At 40.3% G+C, this 13,878-nt stretch overlaps 1 protein-coding gene across 2 annotated transcripts in view; it reads right to left on the bottom strand.

Annotated features, from left to right (window-relative positions):
* Nucleotides 1-13,878, bottom strand: part of DGLUCY (D-glutamate cyclase) — a 132,296-nt gene that overhangs the window by 66,749 nt on the left and 51,669 nt on the right. For both annotated transcript variants that reach the window (XM_043988705.1, XM_043988706.1), the window contains exons 3-4: nucleotides 12,469-12,619; nucleotides 4,330-4,528 (exon numbers count right to left, since the gene is read on the bottom strand). In XM_043988705.1, coding sequence (XP_043844640.1) covers nucleotides 4,330-4,528; nucleotides 12,469-12,619 — 350 coding nt within the window. The remainder of the gene's footprint in view (nucleotides 1-4,329; nucleotides 4,529-12,468; nucleotides 12,620-13,878) is intronic.

The following is a 13,878-nucleotide window of genomic DNA, read 5'->3' on the forward strand; positions in this document are numbered from 1 at the left end:
CATTTAATATCTGTGTGACCCTGAGCAAATCACTCAACCCTGTTTGTCTCAGTTTCCCTATCTATAAAATGAGCTGGAGAAGGAAATGGCAAACTCCTCCAGTATCTTTGTCAAGAAAACTCCAAATGGGGTCACAAAGGGTTGGACATGACTGGAAAAAAAAAAAAAGACTGAACAACAACAAAGGGCATCGACACTGAAAAGTTAAATGACTTGCCTGGGATCACACAGTCCATCCTGTCAGAGGCAGGATTTGAACCCAGGTCTTCCTGGCTTTCAAGCTGGTTTTCTATCTTCTACAACACGTTGCAAAAGAAGCATCATGGTATAGTGGACAGAGAGCTGACCTTCAAGCCAGGAAGACCTGGGTTCAAATCCTGCCTCTGTCATATACTAGTTGTGTGACCCTGGGCAAATGATATAACTTCTCAGTGCCCTAGGCAAGCTGTTGCAGACCTACCTGTGTAGAGGAAGTTCCTCTCTGAGAACTCCCTATATATAAGAAACCACAGGTCCTGTTTTTAAAAAATGGCTGAAGGAACCTAGGAAGATTAGTCTTGCCTTTGAGGAGTAGATCTTTCCATTGAAAGGCTTTTGGCATCCTGACTCTTTTGAAAAAGCCTTTTTGAAAGATCTGCATTGCAGTCTGCTGAGAATATCTTGATCCTTCCTAACTTAAAGCATTATGTGTGTAAACTATCCTAATAGTCTTCATGTTAAGTAATACAATTAAGCATAACACAATTATAAACAACATAAATGAACATATTAAAATGAAATACTAATATAATATCAATACAATTATTTTAGACTTCTTCTGAGGGTTTGCTACTTCCCCCTTTGGAAACACAAGAGAAGCTGAGCTAATAAAAATAGAAGGCAAGTGCCTTGAGGGCAGGGGCTATCTTATCTTTGACTCTATATCCTTAGCATCTAGCAGAGAGACCAGCATATGGTAGTCAGCAAGAGGCTTATTAAGTCCTTACTCTGTCCTAGACATCATGCTAAGTGCCAGGGATACAAAGAGAAGCAAAACAAAGACAGTCCTTGCCCTCAGGAAGCTTATATTTTAATAGGGGAAGACAGTATATAAAAGGAAGTGGAAAGGTACATGTGAGTGGAAGTGGTAGCACATACCCACTTGGGGGCACGGTGGAGAAAGAAGTACAGAGAGTTGGTGAAAGGGCCCAGAGAGGAATGGAGGCATGAACATGGCTGGCCTGTTGGTCCTTCCTGAAAAAATGCAGGATCCAGGAGGAAATAACCAATGAGGAACTGAGACCTGCTCCCAAAGGAAGGCTACAGGGCCACTTAATAAATTCTTATTGGTTGATAAATGAATATAACCAGATAAGATAGTGGGATCATAGGATTTACATCTGGAAAGGACCTCAGAAATCATCTAGTCTGGTGTCTTTATTTTACAGAAGAAGAAACTAAGGCATAGGGTCAGAAAATTATTTGCCCAAGGTCATGTGGGTAGTAAGTAGCAATGCCAAGATTTGAATACAGGACCAATTGAGGAGAATGGCTGGCTCAGGTCATGAAAATATACCTTTATCTAGATTCCATGTAGAAGGGATTTCTCTTGACCTAAGAGAGACCTTGTGGTTGTTCAGTCATTTCAGTCATAAAATGACACCTAGCTTCTACCTTGCATTATTATTATTATTCTCACAAAGGCATGCCACTGACCTGAAGGAGGACCAGGTTAGAGAATATCCCAAATACTTGACCATTCTCGTAAAAAAGAACTCAAGGTTCATGGTTCATCTACAAAAAATTGACACATAGATCTGTATCTAGTTATGGAATCACTGGGGGCAGCTAGGTGGCCCAGTGGATAAAGTGCCGGGCCTGGAGCCAGGAAGACTCATCTTTCTCAGTTCAAATCAGGCCTCAGACACTTACTAGCTGTATGACCCTGTTCACCTCAGTTTCCTCACCTGTAAAATGGGTTGGAGAAGGAAAAAGCCAGCCACTCTAGTATCTTTGCCAAGAAAGCCCCAAACGGGGTCACAAAGAGTCAGACATAACTGAAAACAACTGAATAATAACAAAATGGAATTACTGAATGTTAGAGTGGGGAGGCATCCTTAAAAATCACATTATCCAACCCTCCTTTTTACAGATGAGGAGAAGAGAAATGATTTGCCCAAGGTCACATATGCCTGCTAATGGCAGATGAGGCTTAAACTTGGGTTCCTCTCCATTCTCAGGCTAATGTTCTTTCAACCAACCATACAAGGATGTATAATACAAACTCCCTGAGAGCAGGAACAGATTCATTGTGTCTTTGCTTCCTTTGAACCCAGAATCTTGTCTTGGCCCAAGTAGATGCTCAGTAGGTGCTTTTTGAGTTGAATCAACTGGATGCCACTTAGAGCACTAAGGTTTAAGTCTAAGATTTGTGGTTTAAAAGAAATGTTTCAATTGGTTGGGAAAGTGAGTGACTTAGGTTAGACTATCTTGAAGAAACCAGATGTTGAATAAAATCCCAAGTCCATGATAATGTAGTACTCAAAATCTGCAAGTAAACCCATAGGGATTACAGCCACTCTGCATCTGTGATCAGTCATGGATTATATTACAAAGCCAAGAACATGACACAGCCTTCCTGACAGAGACATAATACAGTGGCTAAAAGACCAGCATATTTTTTTTGTATGGAATAGAATTTTATTTTCCAAAATATATGTAAAAACAAATTTTGACATCAATTTTTTAAAAACTTTATGTTCTGACTTCTCTTCCTCCCTCCCTTCCCACCCCCCACCTACCAGAACTCAAACAAATTAAAAATAAGTTATACATGAGTAGTCATGGAAAACATTCCCACATTAGCTGGGTTGTGAGAGAAAATCGTTAAAAAAACAAAACTTCAGATTAAGGAATTGTCAAAAAAGTTTTTTAAAATGCGTTTTCAGCTGTTTTCAGAAACCATCAGTTCTTTCTCTGTAGATGGATTGCAATTTTCATAAGTCCTTCAGGGTTATATTGGATCATTGCCTCCAGCAGACTTTTGATCATAAATCCTGAGATGTTTACTTATGAAAGTATGTTGTCACAGGGATGAGGCTATGCCTTGAACCAAGAAGGATGTGTACATTTTTTTTAATTCACAGAGATGCTCAAAGCCTTAAGAAGAAAAAAAACAACTCCCAATAGTCTTGATTCACATAGCTGTCATCAACCAATCAAAAAACTATGTGGCAAACACTGTAATAAGTGTTGTAGATACAAAGAAAACCAGAAATGATCCTTACCCTTTAGGATCTCACATTCCAATGAGGGAAACAACATGTAAATAACTTTTGTTGTTCAGTAGTTGAAGCCATATTGGACTCTTTGTGACCCCATTTGGGGTTTTCTAGGCAAAGATAGTGGAGTGGTTTGCCATTTCCTTCTCCAGCTCGTTTTACAGATAAGGAACTGAGGCAAAGAGGGTTAAATGACTTGCCCAAGATCACACAGAACTTAGGAAGAAGAGTCGTCCTGACTCCAGGCCCAGCACTCTATCCACTTTGCCACCTCACTGCCCCTGTAAATAACTAATAAATAAGATATAAACAGAGTAGATGAAGGGTAATCTCAGAGGGAAAGTCACTAGCAGCAGTGGGGACTAGAAAAGGCCTCCAGCCCAATCTAATCCAAAAAAACATTTATTAATCATCTACTATGTGCCAGGCACCATGCTAAGTGCTAAGGATACAATTAATAAAAAGAAAGGCAATCCTTGCCCTCAAGGAGCTTGCAATCTAATGGGGTGGGGGGGGAGAGACAATATATAAAAGGAGGCAGGAAAGGGGAGGGACCAGAAGGTATCTTGTTCCATGAAGCTGAAACCAGGCAGAGCAGCAGATGCAAAGGGGAGTGAGCTGAGAGTCCAGCTCAATTTCAACTGGCTCTTGAAGGAATCCAGGAAAACTAAGAGGTGATGGAGGTGAGGCAAGCAAAGATTCCAAACATGAGGGACAGCTGATGCAAAGGCAGAGAGATGGGAGGTAGAATGCAGTGTGTCCAGCAAATAGGCTGGATTATAGAGTATGTAGAGGGAGTGAAGTATAAGATTCAATCAATAAGATTTATTAAGTACCTATGATGTGCCAAGCCCTGTGCTAAGCTCTATAGATACAAAAAGAGGTGAAAGACAGTACTTACCCTCGGGGAGCTTACAATCAAAGGAAGACTGGAGACAGTAACAAGGAGCCGTATTAAGAAGAAATTTTAAACATCAAACCATGGACTTTAAAATAAAGTTGGTTAGTTGAAATACAAAGCAAGTCCATTTTTAAAACCAGTTCTGCCACTTGCCTGCCCGGGTCCTACCTTGTACATGCCCATGTTGTAGTGACTTCCTTCATTCTTTACTGGAATCCCCACCTTCTGCATGGCCTCTTTAGGTGAGATGCTGGAGTTCAAGTAGAACGTGACCATATCTTTAAGCTGTTCTGAATAACCTTCTAGGCTTGTCAGGTTGGCAGTGCAGGAACCATACTCATATTTCTTGTACTGTGGGCAATCATTTCTGGTGGAAACATTAGACAACTGCAGTCATGGACCATTCTACAATTGGCAATATCTGATTCTTTTCTTTCCTTGTCCTCAGGTACAGACAATGTGTTTTTTCTTTTTGATAAAAAGATATGATTTTTTTTAATCCTATGATTTCATTGCCTCCAGGAACCCCCTGGCGTGGAAACTCCCTCACACCAATGCATAGCAACAACTCCTTTATAACTTATAGTTCTAGAGAGCAGCCTGGAGTATGTGGAGGTCAAGTGATGTGCCCATTGTTACACATCTACTATGTGTCTTTGACTCATTTTTCCTGGCTCCAAATTTGTTTCTTCATCCACTTTCCCATGCAGCATCTCAGATCTTTTCATGGAGGGCAGATTTAGAGCTGCGAGGGACCTTAAAGGGTATCTAGTCTAGCCCCCTCAATTTACAGATAAGAAATTGAGTGACTGGATGAAACTTACTCAAGGTTACATACATAGTAAGTGGTGGAGCTGGGATTCAAACCCAAATCTTCTGATAATGAATCAGTAGATGCTCGATACACCAGCATGGCACTAGAACCCTAGAATGAGAATTGGAAGAACTGGGTTCTAGTTCCAGCCCTGTTACTAATTAGCTATGTGGCCTTTTGGGGGTTTTTGTTGTTGAGTCATTTTTCAGTTGTGTCCGATTTTCTTTTTCTTTCTGAAGATAATTTTACAGATGAAAAACTGAGGCAAACTGGGTTAAGTGACTTGCCCATGGTCACACAGCTAATAAGTGTCTGAAGCCAGATTTGAACTCAGGTGTTCCTGACTCCAGGTCTAGGACCGTATCTACTGCACCACCCAGGTGCCCTTTTGTTTTTCAGTTGTGTCTGACTCTTGAGCCTCTCTAGGGATGAAGCAGCCTAGTTATAATAGGGTCCGTCCTTCCTCCAGAGGGAAGAGGGAAGATATGTAGACACAACATCTCGAATGACTGATCAGTGTATAAATACTGAGCAAGAACCTAGGTCAATGGCAGCTAAGTAACAAAGTGGATAAAACACTGGATATGAGTCAGGAAGATTTGAGTTCACATCTTGCCTCAGATACTTACTATATGACCCTGGGCAAATCACTTAACCTATTATGTCTGTCTCAATTTTCTCAACTATAAAATAGGGATAATGGATAGCACCTACCTTCCAGGGTTGTTGCAAGGATTAAATGAGAATATTTATGAAGTATTTATTTATATTCACAAACATGAATATACTTATAAGTATTGATATTTATAATAATAAATTCTAAATATTTATATTATTTTAAAATTAGATAATATTTATAAAGTGCTTAGCACAGTGCTTTGCACATAGTAGGTGCTTAATAAATACTCATTCCTTTCCTCCCTCCCCTTACCTGTCTTATCTTATTGGTGTGTTCAAAATTCCTAGGACCAGCTTATCTTAGACTAGATTTGTAAAAGGCCCTCATTGCATTTGTTTATTTCTGAGTATAAAACAGTGCTGACCTCAATGCCACTTAAGTCAATCTATAGTCCTAGCAGAGCTGACTGGCTCCTGTTCCTATCTCATATGGGTTGCTTAAAATGTCCTGAAATTAGGACAAAAGGGACATGGGAGGCTTTGTCACAGGCTAGCAATGTATTTCCCTCCAATACATTAAAACTTTGTAAATTCTTGTGTGTGAGGGTTAAGTGACTTGCCTAGGGTCACACAGCTAGTAAGTGTCAAGTGTCTGAGGCCGGATTTGAACTCAGGTACTCCTGAATGCAGGGCTGGTGCTTTATCCACTGCACCACCTACCTGCCCCCAAAACTTTGTAAATTCTTCATGAATGCAAGCCATATCTCTCTTCCTTAAATCTAGAAGCAGATCATTATATAGTGCCTCATTTTCCTTATCTATAAAATGAAATAGTTGGACTAGATTTTGTGTGTGACATGGACCCCTTGGGCAGTCTGGTGAAACCTGTGGACCTTTTCTCAGAATAATGCTTCTAAATACATAAAATGAAATCTCTAGGATTGCAAAGGAAATCAGTTCTACCAAATGAAGATGAATTTTTCCCTTCCAAGGTCACGGACCCTTTGAGGAGGTCCAAAGTCACAAAGAACCTCCACATTAGATAATTTGAAAGATCTCTTCTGACACGCTGGAGACTAATTAGAGCAGGCCTTCTCAAGATGGGAGGAAAGGAAACATGTTGACAAAATTGATTCTATCTGTAATGACTGATAAATAACCATAGGTACAAACCCTGATTCCAAAGGTGTTTTACCAACAGTTTAGACTTACTTACTCTAGCTTGGTTCAATTGTAAGATTTATCAACCTCAGAATAAAACCACACAGCCCACAGGAACTGTGGGCCATCCTGTAGAAAACATAAAACACTTGGGAGTCTGCCTGCCAAGACAAACCTAGGGATTATATGAACACAATTGCAAATACTTCGCACAAATAAAGGCAGATCTAAAAAAATGGAGAAAATACTAATTGATCATGGGTAGGTTGAGACAATATCATAAAAGTGACAGTTCTACCTAAGTTAATTGTTCGGTGCTGAACACTGAAAGATGTTATCCACCTCAAAAGAGAGAACTGATGAACTCTCAATGCAGACTGAAGCATACTTTAAAAAAAACCTTTATTTTAATTTTTTCTTTTGTTTGTGTTTTGCAACATAGCTAATATGGAAATATGTTTTTCATTACATCACATGGATAAATAATAGCAAATTGCTTGCCTTCTCAAAGAGGGTGGAGGATAGAGAACAAGAAGGAAGGAGAGAAATTAGAACTCAATTAAAAAAAATGGTTTAAATGGGTGCTAAATTTCTTTAACAAACAATTGGGAAATATTTAACAAAATAAATAAAAATAATTTTAAAATTTAAAAAAATTTAAAAATAAAAGAACTATGGGCCATCCAATGTCAAGGCTATTATCTAGACAGAGCTGACCTTCTGGGAGCAATTATATACATACATACATATACAGAGAGAGAGAGAGAGAGAGAGAGAGAGAGCACACTTCATTTCAAGTAGCTGAACAAAAGATGGACACCCAGCAGGTGGCAGTGAAGCGATGAAAAAAAACATACATCTTTTTGTATTTTATGCATAACTAATGTAATTTGGTTTCTATATTATTCGATAAACTCTTTAGTTAACTGAAGGGGGGGTCTGGCCTATGTCTCTTATCCTTGAAATCCTGAATCTAACACACAGTCTTTACATTCTATGATTCTGAATATTTGTTGAATGAATGCATGAAAGAATGAACTAAGGGCATAATTTAAACGAGGCATGAAAAGATTTAACTTTTCCTTTCCTTCTCCCCTTGGCCACTTTTTCTATATTTTTACTCTAATTTTCTCCTAGGTATTAGTTCTGAAAACCCTGACACCTGGTCATTAGTTCCGAAAGAGGCAAGAATATTTTCTTTATTAATTATTAGCCTAGCAATTAAGGCAGAACAACTGAATGGTGAAGGCAGCAAGGTAGTACTGTACACAGCAGCCCAGAAGAGGATACTGGTCGGCCTCCCATTCTGGCACTGTCTTCGTCCAGCACATAAAGCAGAGGGATTTCACTGTCAGTAGTTGAGATGATCTTTCAGGACACTGCTATGCAGTTAAGGTTTTGACCTTATTAACTGTTGGGCTCTCACCATTTGATACCAGCACGCTCAATAGAACAAGAAAGAGCTCTTGTCAAGAACACAACTGTTGCTGACCTTGGGATGAAGAGTCAGCCCAGCCCAGCCCTTTAGTATATTCTGTGTCCAGGGCCCCAAAATTACATAGCACAGAGAACCACAGAGACACTGAGGGAAAGATACCCAGAGAAGAAAGGGTTTTCTGTCCCAGTTTTATAAGAAAGAGGTCATGCCTGGCTCTCTTGCCCTTTCTCTTTTCAACAAAATCAGATTTAGGATCTAAGTTTAAGGCCTGGTTTAGGGTACACCAATCCAGAGACCTGGTGGATTTTGTCCCCTTTAATATGCTGACCTCCAGCTTATCACAAATGACAGCAGTTACTACCATTATGTTCTTACAATTCAATTGTCTGGATGCTCTGGTTTTATGGTAACAGCTTTTCAGGAGAAGAAAGGGAGGATACATGTAGGGTTTCATTATATCAGAAGGATGTGAATTTGGGTATTCCTGGTCACTTTTCCTTGTGAATCTGTGAGTTACTCCTAGACTATGTAAGTTCCCCAAGAGAGTGTTATGTGTTAGACTGTGCACCTAAGCTACCTGAGCATGGAGAACACCAAAGGGCCGGGTGGTGATAAATCACAAGGTAGGGAAAGCTGCATTTGTGCCAATACTTTCTGACTCTTGTCTTCTCTAAGCCAAGTCTTTGTCAGTGGCCAGAGGACCCTAACTATCAGTGGTTGGAAAACTCTATCAGAGATTAGAGGACCCTTTCATGAACAATAATAGTCATAACATTTTGTTACTTGGCATAAGTTCTGTCCCCCAGTTACTCTTAGTCTCTCCCTACTTTTTAATTATTTTTTTTAAATGAACTACCATGAAGGTAAGAATTATATTTTATTCATCTTTATACAGGGTATCCCAAAAGTCTTAGTGCAGCTTGAATTATTCACTCAGTGCCATACACACACATACACACACAAAAAGAAGCTCAATAAATGTTTGTTGAATGAATGAATGAATAAAGACAACAAACATTCCCACCTTTGCTCTGATAGGTGGATAAAATATATTATGTATGAAGCACAATAAACCAACCAGAAATTTCACTCCAGGGACTTCTAGTCAAATTCCAGTAAACCTCATGTCTGTAATGGAGAGGTGCTCCTAATCTCCTTAGATCTTTATTGGGTATGGTCAAAAAGAAGCTAGACATTCCCTGGTAATACTTTTTCCAGGCCTCCACTTTGCCAAAAACACCACCCTTAATAGTAGAGCATGAGTTTCCATTGACTATATCTTTTTTTCCTTTCTTTTAAAAATTGTTTTCAATGAACTAAAATTTACCTTCCTACCTTTCCCCACCAATTTTTTTTGGGGGGTGTGGGGTGGGGCAATGAGGGTTAAGTGACTTGCCCAGGGTCACACAGCTAGTAAGTGTCAAGTGTCTAGTGTCTGAGGTTGGATTTGAACTCAGGCCCTCCTGAATCCAGGGCAGGTGCTTTATCCACTGTGCCACCTAACTGCCCCCTCCGCCACCAATTATTAGAATAAAATCTTTCTAACATATATGCTACTTCCAACTATAGAATTTGAATTGAGTATAGACTAGCTCTATACTCCTGTAAAACTAGACTACTTGCCACCACCCCCAAATCATGCCCCACCTCTGTGACTTTACTTATATTGTTCATTAGCTCTAAAATTCCCTACCCTTACCCAGTCTTTTATTCATTGCATTTAAGCCTCCTACATGAAATCGTGATTACCCAACCCCCTCTTCTTTCTCCCCCACTCCCTGCCCTGCCCCAGTTGGTAATGATACTTAACCTCCAGAATACCGCAGAGCCCTCTTCTAGCTCCTCTCATGCACTCAGGTGTTCATCAACTGAATATTAAGTACTTATTATGTGCCTGAGAGTTTAGTAGTTGGATATTCAGCTTAAGAGAGAATGATTCAGACAGTCTATATATACTAAGGGATTTAACATATTCAGACACTTAAATTATGATAAACTCTGGCAATACAAAGAAAGGAGGAATTTGTCCTGGTCCTCAAGAAGCTTACATTCTATTGTGGTTTTTGTTTGTTTGTTTGTTTGTTTAAGGAGCTTATCTTCTAATGAGGGAGACAACAGGCAAATAACCTCAGACGTCCATGATATATACAAAATAAATGGAAGGTCCTAGCAGCTGGGGAGACCAGGGAAGGCCTCCTGCAGGAGGTGGGGTGTGAGCTTAGTCTTGAAAGAATGCAGGAAAACTAAAAGGTGGATGTGAGTCAGCAGATCATTCCAGGTAGTCAGGCAGCCAATGCAAAGGCAGAAAAATGGGAGGAGTGCCGTGTGTGGAGAACAGCAATTAGGTCAGGGTGTGTGGAGGGGAGTCAAGTATAGGAAGACTGGATACAGAGGAAGGGGGGAGGTTATGAAATGTTCTCAATGCTGAAGGGAGAGAGCCCCTAGAGTTTATTGAACAGGGGGCTGAAATAGTTAGACCCATGTGCTTTAGGAAATTCACTTTGGCAGCGGGGCGGAGGATGGATTGGAACAGGACGATCTTTGAGGGAGGAAGTCCAGGTGAGAGGTGATAAAGACTTGTACTAAGGTTGTGGCTAGGTGAGTGGTGAGGAGATGTATACAGGAGATACCGTGAAGGGAGAAATGACAAAATACGTGGAGTGAGTGAGAGTGGGGAGTCCAGGACGATACAGAAGGCTGGAGCCTAGGTGGCTGGGAGCATGATGATGCCTTGGATGGTAAGAAAGAAGCTGGAAAGAAGGGAAGGTTTTGGAGGAAGTATAACGAGTTCTATTTTGGATAGATTGAGTTTAAGATGTCTCTCGGATATTCAGTTTGAAATATCCAATTGGCAATTGGTCTAGAGCTCAGAAGTGGAGATTTAGGAATCATCTGCATAGAAACAATAATTAAACCCATGGGAATTCATTATATCCTATTTGGTACTATAGCTATTTGTGCATATATCATACCCTATCACTAGCCTGTAAATTCCATGAAAGCAGGAAAATTGACTTGACTAGGACTTATAGGGACTGAACTTTTGGGACCAGACTTGCTACAGATTGATTGGAACAGGCCACCTCCTTTGTGGTGGTGGGTCGGTGTTGTTTAGTTGCTTTGGAGTTTTCTTGGTACATACTGGAGTGGTTTTGCCATTTTCTTCACCAGCTCAATTTACAGATGAGGAAACTAAGGCAAACAGGGTTAAGTGCCTTGTTCAGGGTCACAAGGCCAGATTTGAACTCAGGTCCCCCTGACTCTAGGCCTGGCATTCTATTCACTGTGCCACCTAGCTGCCCCTTGTGGTAAATACCCCTTAGTAATAATCAGGGTCTTTTTGTTCACTGAGGAAATTTCTGAGGCTAGAAGTCTCTCTAGGCAATGGGTCATCATTTTCTTCCAGGGTTAATCTTTCCCATAGGGCAATGTGCTTCCCAGGTGCTTCATAAAACCACAAAATGTTAGAATTTGAAAGGATATTAGAGATCATCTCAATGAGGATGGTATGACAGCTATTAAATAGCACAGCGGGGGGGGGGGGAGCAGCTAGGTGGCACAGTGGATAGAGCACCGGCCCTGGATTCAGGAGGACCTGAGTTCAAATCCAGCCTCAGACACTTAACAATTACTAGCTGTGTGACCCTGGGCAAGTCACTTAACCCTAATTGCCTCACCAAAAAAAAAAAAAAAAAAACTAAATAGCACAGCAGGAACTCGAAGCCAGATCTTTTGACTCCCAAATGAAACAGAAAAACGTCCTGGTTCTGGAGTCAGAGGGCCTGATTTCATATCTGTTTCTAATACTCTCTCTGTGACTTAAGTAAGTCATTAAAGTCCCTGGGCCTCAGTATTAATAATAAATAATAATAAACAACTATAATAAATAACAGTAACAACAACAACTAACATCTGTATATCACTTTAAAGTTTGCCAAGTGCTCGATAAATATAATTTCATTTTGTCTTCACAACACCCCTGGCAGATAGATGCTATTATTATCCCCATTTCAAAGTTGAAAAAACTGAGGCAAAGGCTAAATGACTTGCCCAAGGTCATATACCTAGGAAGTTTCCAAGGCTGGATTTGAATTCAGGTCTTCCTGACTCAAAGTTCTTATGATATAGACCTCTACAACGTACAGGATCCAGGGCCAACTGTGCCATTCCAAATTACATGATACAGAAGACCAGGAACAGCCACAGTGTCTAAATACAACATTCTGTTTTCACCCCTGGCCCAAACTCCTCTTCTCCAGGTCTCCTGCACACTCACCTGACATCCAAGCCGGGCATCTTCCCTTCACCAGGTTCACTTTTATAGAGTAGGGGCAGAGGACCACTGTTGGCCTGGCAGAACTTTTCAAAGTCCTCAGCGAAGGATCTGGGCAGGATCACCACGCTTGCCTGTTTCGCTCCTGTTTGTGCTTTTTTAAAGAGAAGAAGGAATAAGCATACACCTTCAATGGCTCAGTTAAGTCATTGTTTATAGCAAATCTCACAAAAGACCCTCTAATAGCTCTGACACAAACTATATGGCAAATTCACAGTTTCCAAATGTGATCAGGTGAGTTGAAGAGAAGGGTATTTAAAAAGTACAACTTCTTTGAACAGAATAGGGAGGAGGACTATGCATTTGTTAAAGGGAACTCTCAGAGAGGAAAATCCTGCTATCGATTCAGATTGGATGGTTTCTGAGGTCCTTTCTAGCTCTGGAGTGATGATCCTATGATATGGTCCTCTTTCCTCAATCACATGCTGCCTCCAAGGCAGCCTACACCATCCCAATGCATCTTCTATGCAACTACAGTGGTGGTGGTGGTGGAGGAGGAGGAGCAAGAGGAGGTGGTGGTGGTGGTGGTGGTGGTTCTTCCATCGTTTCAGTTGTGTCTGACCTTTTGTGACCCCATTTGGGATTTTCTTGGCAAAGATACTGGATATAAGCAGGGATTATTAACCTGGAGTCCATGAACTCGTTTAAAAAAATTAATATAATTGATTTCTTTTGTAAGTCTGTGTGTTTTGTTTCATACATTTTCTAAAAGTCTGAGAACAGATCCATGGTCTTCACCAAAGAAGTCCATGACACAAAAAGGGTTAACACCTGTCTTTTATCCTATTGGATAAAAACTGCTTGGGAAAACTGGAAAGCAATTTGAAAGATATTAGGTTTGCACCAACACTTTATACCATATTTCATAATACATTCTAAATGGATATATGATCTTAATATTAAAGATCATAGTATAAAAATTAGAAGAGAAGCAGATCATATACCTCTTACAGCTATAGGTAGGCAATGTATTGTGTTGTTTGAAATATTGGAAGTCTGTCTCTGTTCTAAGTTACTGGGGAACTTATGTGGGGTTTCTAATATATTGCTACTTATAAATTAATGGCTATTGTACCAGTTTTTGGCATTAAGCACTTATTAAATAATATTAAATGTTAGTAAAGAGTTGACTGCATTTAACACAAGCCGAAAACCTACAGTACCAGAAAGAGAGAGAGAGAGAGAGAGAGAGAGAGAAACATGTGGCTGGTTCCCTAGGAGTTCCCAAAACAGGAGAATGTAAGCCTCTTGCAGACCAGACAGGAGAGAGGCGGCTCTTACACACTGTTCAAAGCTAATTGGCTAGCATCGTTCAATTCCACTGGTTGACATGACTTGGGGGTGGTCCATATC

This window comes from Dromiciops gliroides, chromosome 2 (genome assembly GCF_019393635.1).
Source record: "Dromiciops gliroides isolate mDroGli1 chromosome 2, mDroGli1.pri, whole genome shotgun sequence".
Classification (NCBI taxonomy): Eukaryota; Metazoa; Chordata; class Mammalia; order Microbiotheria; family Microbiotheriidae; genus Dromiciops; species Dromiciops gliroides.